This window comes from Coturnix japonica, chromosome 1 (genome assembly GCF_054131305.1).
Source record: "Coturnix japonica strain WE chromosome 1, WE-NBRP24, whole genome shotgun sequence".
Classification (NCBI taxonomy): Eukaryota; Metazoa; Chordata; class Aves; order Galliformes; family Phasianidae; genus Coturnix; species Coturnix japonica.
Genome location: NC_140663.1, coordinates 168,730,223 through 168,742,973, shown reverse-complemented (window position 1 = coordinate 168,742,973; position 12,751 = coordinate 168,730,223). Strand labels below are relative to the sequence as shown.

Here is a 12,751-nt window from a genome sequence, read left to right as displayed (position 1 = left end):
GTTCTGGGAATGAAAGAAAGGGAGGCCCTTGAGGCCCTTGCTCAGTTGTTTCACAGCCCTGAGGGGCACACCTGGGAGATGGGAAAGCTGCTGCCCTTGTGCCCTCAGAGCAAGGGTAGGAAAGGGTAAGGAAAGCCATCGTAAACTGAAGGTGATGCAGTGACTTTCATCTCTTAGGTTGGTTACTTACCACAAGTAACCACATACTGAATCACTTGTTAAGTACATTAAAATTCATCCTGATTATTAATTCCAGAAAAAAAAAAAAAAAAATCCCTGTTAATCACCATATGAGGAAACTAATCCAGGGGCTTCAGCTCCCCAGAGCATCAACTCCTACAGCTTCTCAGCCTTTCCTCGATCTCTTCATGGCTAAAAGTTGCAAGAGCTGCCAGGAACGTGACATTTATGAGCAAAACTATGGGAGTATGTATGTTGTAGTGAGCTCCTCTGGCATTTGTCCAGGATGCAGGGGTTAATGCAGCCTTGAGAAGCGTGTGGGGGACCTGCTCTGTCAGTCATTTTCTGCAGCACAGGAGCCCAGTCTGTATGAACGCAGCTGCATTCGTGGTGTGCACACAACAGCCAGGGCTCTGTGTCCTCCACAGGGATCTGCTCTTTGCAGAGGAGTTTGTACAGAGGTTTCATCCTCCCTCTCCTGGATGCTGGATGGGCTCAAATGAGATGGTGACCCATTTATGCTACTGCTTTTCAGAAATGTTCTTTTGAGAGTGAGCCTTTGGTTATTCCTCCCATTAAATACACTGCCTGATAAACCTTGGGAGGCCATTCTTATCTTCTTTTTATTTTTGTTTTGTGTGGGATTGTTTTCAGTTTTCTCACTGGGACTTTACAGTGAGAACAGAAAGAAATGCTTGGCTTGAACCAGGCTGTCATTACCAAGCTGCAGAGGGATAGATGAATATTGGCTGTGTTGCTTCTCTGGACCTGGCAAACCTGGTCAAAGTCTGGACCTGACAACATGGTCCTGGTTAATGTGTGAAGAATCTACTGAAGCTATGAAAAACCTCCTTCTGTACAGCTGAACTTAGTGGATGGGGTCTATTTATTCATTCTACATATTTTTGGGTTGATAACCACTAATGTCTTTGGAATGGCCAAGAATGTCCTGTCCTCAGTTCAGATTTTGCCTGTCCTGCTGGTCACTGCAGGTGAAGTCACAGGGCCGCCAGAGCTGTCCAAGTCTTGGTGGAAGTGGATGAGCAGAAGAGGCAGCTCTGGTGCCCCAGCCCATGCTGATGAATCAGCCAGATGTAGGGGGACTGACAACTGTTGCTGTCGTATAGGCCCATACTTGTGGATGTCAGGCAACGGAGCTCGTCCTCACACTTGCCATGCTGGGAGTTGCAGACCTGATAGGAGGCTTAATAAATCTCACACATTTTGCTTTAGAAAGTCATGGTCGCTGGAGTGCCTTTGGAATTAACAGCTGCGAGCAAAGAGTGATCATCGAGAAATAGAAACCTGTGTACGAGAGATTGTTGGAAACACCTCAAGGAATGTGGTATGCCAGGGATTCCTGTTTTCAGCAAATCTCTTGAGGGCAAATTCTGTTCTCACTGCTGTCATTTGATACAATTTCTTCCGCCAGCAGCGGTCATTCCACAGGAACAAGGAGTGTCCTTAAAGGCTGTCGGTGTCACTGCTTTGCAGTATCACAGCAGGGAGAAAAACAGCTCGAGTCACACTGATACGGTTGCTAAATTAGGCAGATAAGTTGATATTTAGGTATAATATAGTGTTTAGGTATGGGTAGCTTTGAGGGCACTCATTCAACTGATGTAAGTAAATAAGAACATTTCTTTTGCCAAGACTGATGTGATCAAAAACTTCTGTTAAAGCATGAGGTCTGTATGAGGTTTGCATCCAAGGCCTTACTGAAGTCCAGACAGATGACATTAGTGGCTCTTCCCTTGTCCACTGATGCAGTTACACCATCATAGAAGGCCACTATGGATGGGATGTGGTGGTGACCCATTAGAAAGTGAAATAGTTATTAGCTGCAGTCTGTTGGGTAAAAATTGCATGCCAAATCAGAAGGATATGCACAGTGTAGTGCAGTAAAACTAATTGTTTTACTTACAAGGATGCTCTGTATGTATGTGAGAATTAGAGGTTTACTTGGTAAAGTCCTTTCTAACAAAAAATTAATACAGTATAGTTAAGTGCTACTAGGTACATTTTTCTTGCCAGCTTTCCAGTGGGTTCAGCCGTCATTCTGTGTACAGCATGATCTTGTTCTCATTTTATGGGAGGGAATAGAAAACTTGGAGTGCTTTGGATATGAGTTGCAAGTGTATGTCTCAGGTCCTGGTGTTGTGCACACTGTCTTCATTTAATACATTCCATATAACATATAATGTGGTGCTCAGGGATATGATTTAGCAGAGGGTTGTTAGAGTTAGGCTACTATGCTTAGGCTGCAGTTGGACTTGATGATCTTCAAAGTCTTTTCCAACCTGAGTAATTCTATGATTCTATGATTCATCTCCCCTCACTGCAGACACCTACGAGGAGAGAGTAGATTAATGCTGTTCATAATGTGCTTATAATTAAGGAAGAATAAGGTTTTTAAAGGGGTTGTTCATTTCTGAAACGAGCCATGTGAGGTGTGCTGTCCTTCCTCAGTGACTAGGTGGGGAGGTGGCTGGAGGGCCTTCATGGCTTGAGTGTCTGTGCTGGGGTGGGACTGGATGTTAGAGGCAGATCTTCCACAGTTTGATGGTTTTGGAGCAACTTTTTGCTTCAGTTAAAAATCAGTGCATTTTGTAATGCTGTGTTTAAAAAAGTCGAAAGTCAAAACAAGGTTTAATTGGTGCCAAATTAATTTTTGGAGGAAATATTCCTTCTTGGAGGCTTTCCAAATGCTCTATTTTTTGCCATGATTCAGAACGAAGGCTGGATTTTGAAATCTCAGATTTCACTGAATGAAACTTCCATCCCCTGTTCCCTCTCCTCGTTAACTATTTGTAGTCTGACACTGGAGGTCCAGCAGTCAGACTGCAACGTTTGTATTCCCTGAAATGGTTTCTCAGTACTGTCAGAGCAGAGATAGATCACAGGAACATAGCATATCTTAGATTGGATGGGACCTTAAAGATCACTCAGTTCCAACCCCCTGCTGTGGGCTGGTTACCCCAGCCAGCTCAGGCTGCCCGGTGCCCCATCCAACCTGACCTTAAGCACCTCCAGGGATGGGACACCACAGCTCTATGGGCAGCAGTGCTAGGGCCTCACTGCCCTCTAAAGAACTTCTTCCTATAGATGGAGCTGAGCTTTTCAACACGTAGGTTGTCAATAAAATTGATGGTGAGTTTTGTTGCTGAAGGAAAATTGTGAGCAGAGCTGAATGAATTTAGCTTTATTTTTTAATGTCAATTTAAATCTTATCCAGAACATTCTTGTCTTTCTTCCAGACAAGGAACACTTGAAGGAGAAGGAGAAGCTGGAGATGGAGCTGGCAGCCATGCACTCTGCCAATGAGGATCAGCGGAGGCACATTGAAATCCTCGACCAGGCCCTAAACAATGCTCAAGCCAAGGTCATCAAACTGGAAGAGGAGGTGAGGCATGGGCATAATTCCTCTGCTCTGATGCTAATGGTAGCTTGCAGATAAGACTTGCTCCATCCCAGTCCTGGATCTATTCTGGCCATGGTGTGGCACATCTTCCTGCTCCCATACACTGTCCATCCAGCAGAGAAGATGCATCACTGTACAACACTGAGCCAGGAAAGCAATTAAAGGAGACCACAACCATAGATATTTTGAGGGCAGAGCTTTCAACCAGGGGCATCACTAAACTGAGATAGTCAATGGCTGAGGTATTGGTAGGACTTAATAGAAATATCAGACAAAAAGCTGACTCCCTGATTCAGAGCTGTGATATAAACATGTGATGCTGGTACATCCCATATTTCCTCAGAGAATTCCAGGGGTGCATCGCAGATCAGCAGTCTAGGGCTAGGCGTCTTTGCATGTGAATTGTGGTCTTCAAAGAATGAGTTGATCTGGCTACAGGCAAAACCTCCAGGATTTGGAGCTTCAGTATTTATCTGAGAGCTGAAAAAACCTGTTGTACCACAAGGCTCCCAAAGTGTCATCTATGCAAAACCCCCAGGGCATTCCTAAGAATGGTGGTGTAAGCCCAATAGTGAAAATCAGTATTCAAACAAGAAGAATAAATCCCAAGAACAGAGGGTCCTTCAAACTGGCAAATACAGAACAACATTTAGTAGCTGGATCTGAAGCTAAGCAAGTTCAAAATGGAAATGATGCTCAGTTTTAGCCACAACCAAGAATGGTGTCATTTCTCTGTTACTGGAGATCCATAAATCTCAATTTATTGTGTTCCTTATAGACCTTCGATGAGAAGTTGCAAATAATAGTTAGCTGAAAGCCTGTGTGCTCTGGCAGATAAGACAGGACTGTTGTAATAGGACTTTTTGACCCTGAAATATCAGGCTCTAGGACCAACAGAGAGGGAAGATGTTTTATGGGGAATAAACTAAAAAGCCTTGACTGTCTGAGCAGGCACCATCAGTAAGGGCAAGGATACTTACCTAGCACAGACTGCTGGCATAGTCTCGGGCAGCTCTGTTCTCTGTGGTGCCTCATTTCCCATCTGCACTCTCCCAGAGGCTGGCCTGGGGATGAATCCACGGGAGCCTGTTGAATGTCTTGTGAGGAGTGGGCAAGGTCTGATTTCAGATACTTGCAAGTAACTTGATGCAGTTCATTGAAGCTAATTAATGATTACTCACAACCTGGTGGTTTTCAAGTACTGAAAGGTGAATGCTCTGCCGTCCCTGACCACTAGACCATTCTGACTTCTGGTTTGAAAACATTTTTAAAACTCCGTTGCCTCTGGCAAATACACTCAGCAGCAGGAAGAGGATCCTATTAAGTTTAAGTGCTCTTTTGTTAAACTGCTCATCTGCGCAGTGTATTTAGGGCAGTCCCTTTGGGATAGCTGCAGGAGATAGTGTAGCTTTAATTTGTCCATTATTCACTTGATACAGTTTGCCTTAAAGGTAACCAGTGGTTTTCTATTTACATTTTCTTATAAAGTGGCTGAATGAAGAAATGCTTTAGGTAGCAACAGCTGCTCCTACAATCACAGCATCACACAGAGAATGGGAAGAAACATGTTTAGCTTCTGGCTGCTCCACAGACTGTCACTGTGATACTGGCCAGTAATACCGACTTGCTGATCACACACTGGTGAAAGCAGCAGAAGCATAAACACAGACTTCCAGGCAGGTGGTGCAAGAAGCTATCCTTAACCTGTAAATACATATGCAGTCTTAAGGCTCTGTGTCTAAAAGCTTTGCAGTTGCCAGTTCCTAGCCTAGTCATCCAAGAAAAATATGCTTTTGCTGGATGGGAATTACAAGTTAAACTGAGAGAGGACAAACGTTCCCATCTAGAGATCTGGTAAGGTCCTGCATGTTAGGTGTTCCTCAAGAGGTGACCTGCTCAAGGTGGGTTAGATGTTGCAGAGGTGGTAACCTTCTGCCCAGGTCATGTTAAGTGTTACAGAGGTGATAACCTCATGCCTGGGGCATGTTAGATGTTAAAGAGGTGATAACCTCATGCCTGGGGCATGTTAAGTGTTACAGAGGTGGTAACCTAAATGCTCCAGGGCATGTTAGGCTGACAGTGAATGAATGTGATGCAACCACATTCCCTGGAGTTAGTCAGAGCCCTCAGCCTCAGCAAACCCATGTTAACCTAGTAGTGCTTGAGTGGTTTTCATTCTAGGAGGAGTTAAATGAGCTTTCTCACAGTTGCTGTGGTTTCAGTGCAGTGTGGTGTCAAGCACCTTGGGCAATGCATGGTTTAACTGTGACTATCAACATGAACCTAAACTCCTTATCCCACTTCCCTTTGCTTTTGGCCTGTTCCATCACTAAAAGAGAGCACCTTTTTAATCATCTCTGCTTCTTGGAGCTCAGTTTGACATATATGCAAACCAGATAATCTTTGAGTTTTGAGTCTTGATCTCAGACCAGGAATTCTTATTATAATTTGAGGTATGCTGAAAGAAAGAAAAAATCATTCACATAAAGATGATGATTTTTTGAGTTCTACCTCATGCACTGCTTCGTAAATCCACACAGATTTCTTGTAGCAGCAAAATGTAATTGAGTTTAAAAGCTTTTCAAATCAAGGCTTGAGAAATAAACAGCAGCTACTAAGTTGAATTAACATAACGTACTATGTAAATCTACATTATCCTGAGTGCTTGCTGGAAGAAGGATTTAATTCGAAAGTATGTAGGTGGTATTAACACCACATGTCATTTAGGCACTGCTGCTGGAATTATGTCAGAGAAACGACTGAATAATTGGAGACGGGTCAGGAAAGAGATGTAGAATTTATTTGAAGCCCAGAAGATGTTCTTTGCTGTGAACAATTAAAGTCAAGAGATGGCTGAGCTTGAATCTGTACACATGAAGATTAAGAAGAGATTGCTGTCAGCCAGATTAAACATCGCTTTTTAATATAAGATGAAATAATAAGATGCAGTGTTGGGGAGCTAAAGCAGAGCAAAGCAGGCCAGAAGGAAAGAGAGACATTAACATGGAAACAACCTACGTAGTGAGTCAGTGAATCCTCCATCTCTTACAGTCTTTAATTCAAATCCATAGATTTTTCCCAGTCGCTATTTTGTAACTTGAACCAGTTTAGTTCCCAGAGCAGATGTTTTTCTATAAGACCCACTGGTTTCTACTCAGACTTTTTTGCTTCACGGAGACAAGGTTTGGATCAGCCCCTTTTGGCCTTAGCTCTTCTTCATCTTTATTTTCCTAACCACTGGGACAAGGGCAGCATTCAGACAAGTTTGCTGATCTTGTGAATACGTGAATTGTTTCATTAAATGCTTCTTGCTCTAGTAGATCACACTTTGGAAGCAGAACAAGAAGTAATTTGCTTAAATTGCAAAAGAGAAAGCTGGATTAGGCATTAGGGTAAAAGTTTTCAAGCAGCAAAAGAAAATAGGTCATGAAGTAGTTTGCAGGGGAAGGTTGTAGTGTCTCTGTTCCTGGGTGGTTTGCAAACAGATTATATGTCTGTCCACCAGGTTTTCTTAGAATCACAGAATTGTAGGGGTTGGAAGGGACCTCTGGAGATCATCAAGTCCAGCCCCCTGCTAAAGCAGGTTTGCTACAGCAGGATGCTCAGGGAGGCATCCAGGTGAGTCTTGAGTATCTCCATAGGAGACTCCACAGTGTCTCTGGGCAGCCTGTTCCTGTGCTCTGTCACACTCACAGTAAAGAAGTTCTTCCCCATGGTTGTATGGAATTTCCTTGGTTCCAGTTTGTGCCCAGTACTCCTTGTCCTGTCACTGAGCACCACGGAAAAGAGCCTGGCCTCACTGAAAAGAGCCCAGGACTATCCATTCGATTCCTGCCCTTTAGATATTTGTAAGCATTGATAAGATTCACTCTCAGGCTTCTCCAGGATGAACAGACTCAGTTTTCTCAGCCTCTTGTTCTCATAAGAGAGATGTTCCAAACCCCTTTTCATTTTTGTGGCCTTCTACTGGGCTCTGTTCAGCAGTTCCCTGTCTTTCTTGAACTGGGGAGCCTAGAACTGGACACAGTAACCCCAGCATGGCCTCACCAGGGCAGAGTAGAGGGTTTGGATCACCTCCCTCGACCTGCTGACTGCACTTCTGTTGATGAAGCCCAGGATCCCATTGGCCTTCTTGGCTGCAAAGGCATGCTGCTGGCTCATAGGCAGCCTATGGTCCAACAGGGCACCCAAGTCCTTCTCTGCAAAGCTCCTCTCTATCTGATCACCTCCTAACCTCTACCAGTACACGTAGTTATTCCTTCCTGGGTGTAGGACTGTACACTTGCTCTTGTTGAGGCTCATCAGGTTCCTCTCCACCCAGCTCTCCAGCCTCTGATTTAGGTCGAGTTGATCCTACATGGCAGCAGGTGGATGGACTGGTGCCTACTGAGGTGACTTCCAGCCATTTTTTTCTCTGAGTCTGTGACTCTGGAAGGCAGCGGATTTTAGAATCATGCGTTTCTGATTACAACCTTCCTCCCTCGCAGATGTGTACTCAACTAGAAAGCCCATTAATTTCAATGACAACACATTGTACTTTGATTCTTAAGTGCACGTGGATGAAATATTTCTTGCAAATCTGCAGACAGGATGAAAAAAAAAGTCAGATTTGGCTCAAGAACTTTCCTATAAGTTTATGAATGTGGGAACTGTCTTGTTTCATATCTCTAACAAAATTGATTGCTAAGGCAGTAAACGTGCTTGGCCTCACCCACGTACACAAAGGAGCACTCATGCATAAGTGTGTGAACCCTGAGCCAACACTTCTGGAGGCTGGAACAGGTTGCCCAGAGAAGCCGTGGATGCCCCATGCCTGGAGATGTTCATAGTTGGAAGAGGCTTTGAGCAGCCTGATCTATTGGCAGCTATCACTGCCCATGGCAGGGCCTTGGGCTAGGTGACCTTTGAAGGTCCTGTCCACCCCAAACCTACCTATGGTTCCTCCAGTCTGGGTTTAGACTGGATATTGGGAAAGAATGCTCTTCCCAGGGAGGTGGTGGAGTCATCAGCCCTGGAGGTGTTCAAAAAGCATGGAGATGTGGCACTGAGGGATGTGGTGAGTGGGCATGGTGAGGGTGGGTTGATGGTTGGACATGGTGATCCTAGAGGTCTTTTCCAACCTTAATGATTGTATGTTTCTATTCTGTGACCTGCTGTCCTTGCAGCTGCGTAGGAAGCAGGCCTATGTGGAGAAGGTGGAGAAGCTACAGCAGGCACTGACACAACTTCAGGCTGCCTGTGAGAAGAGGGAGCAGATGGAGCGGCGGCTGCGCACACGCCTGGAGCGGGAGCTGGACTCGCTGCGCATGCAGCAGGTGAGGCAGGGATAGTATAACCTGTGTGGGACTCAGCACAGAGCCTTCTCACAGTCCTTCTGACAGTCACCTTGCTTTAGGGCTGGGATTACCTGCTAGGCTTTCCCTTTGAGCCCCTGGTTTCCAATGGGTGATTGCTGAACTCTGCTGTGGGGCTGCTGGAGGTGGCTTGTATCTTATGCACAGTTACTCCTTTGAGTGGGTACCCTGGGCTCTTACTTTCTCCCCCGTTCCCAAGTCCCCAGGCACAGTTATCATCTGTGAAAAGGGGGGAAAAAAGCACAAGGAGGTTGCAGGGAGGATTTCCAGTTCACAACCAGCTCCAAATGCCCAATAGGTGGGTACTGACTTCAGTGCAGAGCAAGCAGATGCACAACATTAATCAAAACTCTGCCTGAGGAAAAAGACAGCAACATAAGCAAGGCTGATGCTGCTGTAACTCCTGAAGGGCTCGCTCCTATATCTGTCAAGAAACAGCATCAGAGCTGTCTCTCTGAGCAGTTACATCTACTGAAATTGTTAATCATCACAGATGAAAAGAGCTTTTCACTCCTCTTTACCAGCCAATAGAGATGTGGCACACAAGGAGGCAGCGAGCAAGAGTCTCTTCTGCTCCTTGACCCAAACAGCATCTCATCATTGTCACTGATATGATGTCATTGACCAAGACCAAAAAAAGACTCTTTCTGACTGAGCCTTGCAGGCTGAACTTGCAGGGCTGGCAGATGTTTTGTCTGGGAGTGAAGCACCCCAGGGCTCTGTTTTACAGGCCAGAACTGTGCTTCCAAAACATTGCCTTCCTGCTGGGGGTCTGACAAGATCTGAGTGCACCGGCTGGTTTGCAGTTGCTCCTAAGGGTTATTCCCTGCAGCACTATTCTAGAAAGTATCTTCCAAACATGTAATTACTGCACCAAAGCCAAAAGCTGCAGTCCTGCCTTGCTATCTTGTCTTTCCTGTAACCAGGGGATAAATGTCTAGAAGGAAGAACTGAACATGATTTGCCCCTTAGCATAATATTGTGCACAGTGAACTATAACAAATTGCTTTTTTTATTAAAAAACCTCACCATTTATTTATACTGGCTTCTGACAGAGCTTTGTGTCTGTCCTCCCAGTATGGGCTCATCCCACTCAGCCTCTGAGCTGGATCTTATCATCGAATCATAGAATGGCTTGGGTTGGAACAGACCTTAAAGCTCATCCAATTCCAACCCCCTGCCATGGGCTGGTTGTCCCCCACCAGCTCAGGCTGCCCCGGGCCCATCCAACCTGGCCTTGAGCACCTCCAGGGATGAAGTGCCTCTGCTTCTTTGGCTCACCACCCTCTGAATACAGACCTTTTTTCCTAACATCTAGCTTATATTCCCCCTCTTTTAGTTTCAAGCCATCCCCCCTTGTCCTACCACTATAAGACCATGTAAAAAGTCAGTCCTGCTTCCGTTTATAAGCTCCTCTCAGGCAGGAAACCCTCTCTGTGCATCGAGGGATTTGGCACCGTGGCAGCCTGCTCAGCCTCCTGCAACCCAATGAGAGGCAAGATTTCCCTTCCCTGTGCAGGTGGCTCAACACAGACCCTGTAGTGCTGGGGCTAATGCAAGGCTGAGCTGTCTATATGGAGAATAAGGGCTGGTAGCTCCTGGGCTTATCAGGTGGTGGCCCTGTCCTGTTGGAATGATGCTGTGCACAGCTGGGAATTGGACTCAGTGATCCTTATGGGTCCCTTCCAACTCGGGATATCCCGTGGTTCTATAACCTGTGGCTGTTTGCTCCGGCAGAGGCAGGGCAGCTTTCAGCCGAGCAGCCTCCCTGAGCACAATGCACCAGCACTGATGGAGCTGGTACGGGAGAAGGAGGAGCGGATCCTGGCCCTGGAAGCTGACATGACCAAGTGGGAGCAGAAGTATCTGGAGGAGAGCACCATTAGGCACTTTGCCATGAATGCTGCGGCCACGGCTGCAACAGAGAGGTGAGATGGTGTTGCTGTGAATGGGCAGCTCCATTTGTAGCAGAAAGTGTTGGGGAGGAATAAGGAATGGGTATTTCTTCAAGGCTGGATTTTGCATTGCCTTTCCATGCTGTTTCTCCAACAGAGTTAATACATCTCTCAGTGAGGTGACACCTGTTAAGTACAACATTTGGTTAAAGACAGAATTTACCTGTTTGGCCTGCCCAGAAGTTTACCAAGCTCAAGCCAAGCTCAGGATGCCAAGTTCCATAGCACAGATAAGGTTATTCACAGGTTATGCACAGCACAGAGCTGGAGCTGCTGGTATCAGCTGCACCCAGCCCACATTCTGCTGCCAGTTTCTGTAACCTCATTAAAACCTATAACAAGGGAAGCGTTGTGGCCTAAGTCCCCCGTTTCACTGCTCCATTAAGCTTCAAATTAAAACGGTTCTTCTAACATCTAAACTAAACCTCTTGGCTGCAGATTGCTTCAATTTATTCTTGTCCTTCTCAGGTGTGCATGATGAATAACAGGTCACTGGCAGGCTAAAACAGCCTTATAAATGTTGGAAGACACACATCCCCTGGTGTATCTTCCTGGCCTGAACTAAACCTGCTTCCTCCAGCCATCCCTCATAGGTCGTGTAGGAACCCCTTCCCATTCCCAGTGCTTTTGTTTGGGTAGTCTCCAATTTGTCTGTGTCGAAGTGTGGTGCCCCAAAGCGCACCATGTGTTTCAGCAAAGTCTCCAGCAATGATGGGCCAAGATAATTAAAGTCTCACCCCAGTTTCTTTAGAGCCAAATCCCCTGTATACATCCTAAGATAAGATTTGCCTTGTTGAATATGGCTGTGTGCTAATCTCAGTATGATACATTCCTTTTGTGCTTCAGTCCGGACAGCATTTCCTCTGCTGTTTTTCACCTTCCTAAGTGTGCAGTTTTGCTTCTCATTCATGGTGCAGCCTTGTTGACTTTGTGAGTATTTCCCTGGTGGATGAGTCAGTCCTTTTGATGTCTCACCCCATCCTCCAGGATGGCCGTTAACCTCACAGGGTTCAACTGTGATTTCAGCATTGGTCCCAATTATTAACACCATTAGTGACTTACCCAAATCTGAGGGTGCACCACAGCAAGATAACCAACAGCCATCCAACTTAACAGTCAATCATTACTCCTCAAACGTGAGATTTAGGGTTTGGTTTTTTTGCAAGCACCAACTCATTTGCAAAACCCATCCTCATGGACCACAGGGCCCAACTGACTGTATCCCATCACTTTGCCAGGGACACCTCAGCCCCCAACCACTCACACAATGGCAGCTATGGTGAGAGCACGCTGGAGGCACGGGGCTGGCAGGAGGAGGAGGAGATCGTGCAGGCCAACCGGCGCTGCCAGGACATGGAGTACACGTAAGGGGCTGCCACACTGTGGGGCTGGGGATGGGGTCACCCCACTGGGCTCTTCCCCTTGGGTGGGGTGTTGGGAAGGGGGATCAGGATGCCCTCTGGTTCCTCACTGCCGTTAGATAGCTCCCTCTCTACTTGCACCAAAGCCTTGCACCCAAACTGACCTTCTTGAAAAACCAACCAATATTAAAAGCAGGTTGGCACACAAGGAAGCTAAATGCTTGCTTAATCTCAGTGAAAATCCCCCTCTGGAAACAAGAGCATCTCATTGTAAAAGCTGAAGTTATAATCCCACTCCTACATAATCAGCAAGTAGAGCATCTGCTCTCCTTATTTGCCTGCTTGTTGCTCTTTCTGGGTACACACAGCTGTGCACATCCATGCTGGGTGGCCTTCACATGGCATTTAGCAACAAGCCTGCAAAATTAACCCCCCCCAAAAAAAAAAAAACCAAACAACACCCCTAAGTATATCTATTTA

General features: G+C 45.9%; 1 protein-coding gene across 4 annotated transcripts in view; it reads left to right on the top strand.

Annotated features, from left to right (window-relative positions):
• The window catches only part of AMOTL1 (angiomotin like 1), a 56,587-nt gene that overhangs the window by 38,458 nt on the left and 5,378 nt on the right, over positions 1-12,751 (top strand). For all 4 annotated transcript variants that reach the window (XM_015852299.3, XM_085536449.1, XM_032442199.2 and 1 more), the window contains 4 exons: positions 3,438-3,583; positions 8,767-8,916; positions 10,693-10,883; positions 12,149-12,274. In XM_015852299.3, coding sequence (XP_015707785.2) covers positions 3,438-3,583; positions 8,767-8,916; positions 10,693-10,883; positions 12,149-12,274 — 613 coding nt within the window. The remainder of the gene's footprint in view (positions 1-3,437; positions 3,584-8,766; positions 8,917-10,692; positions 10,884-12,148; positions 12,275-12,751) is intronic.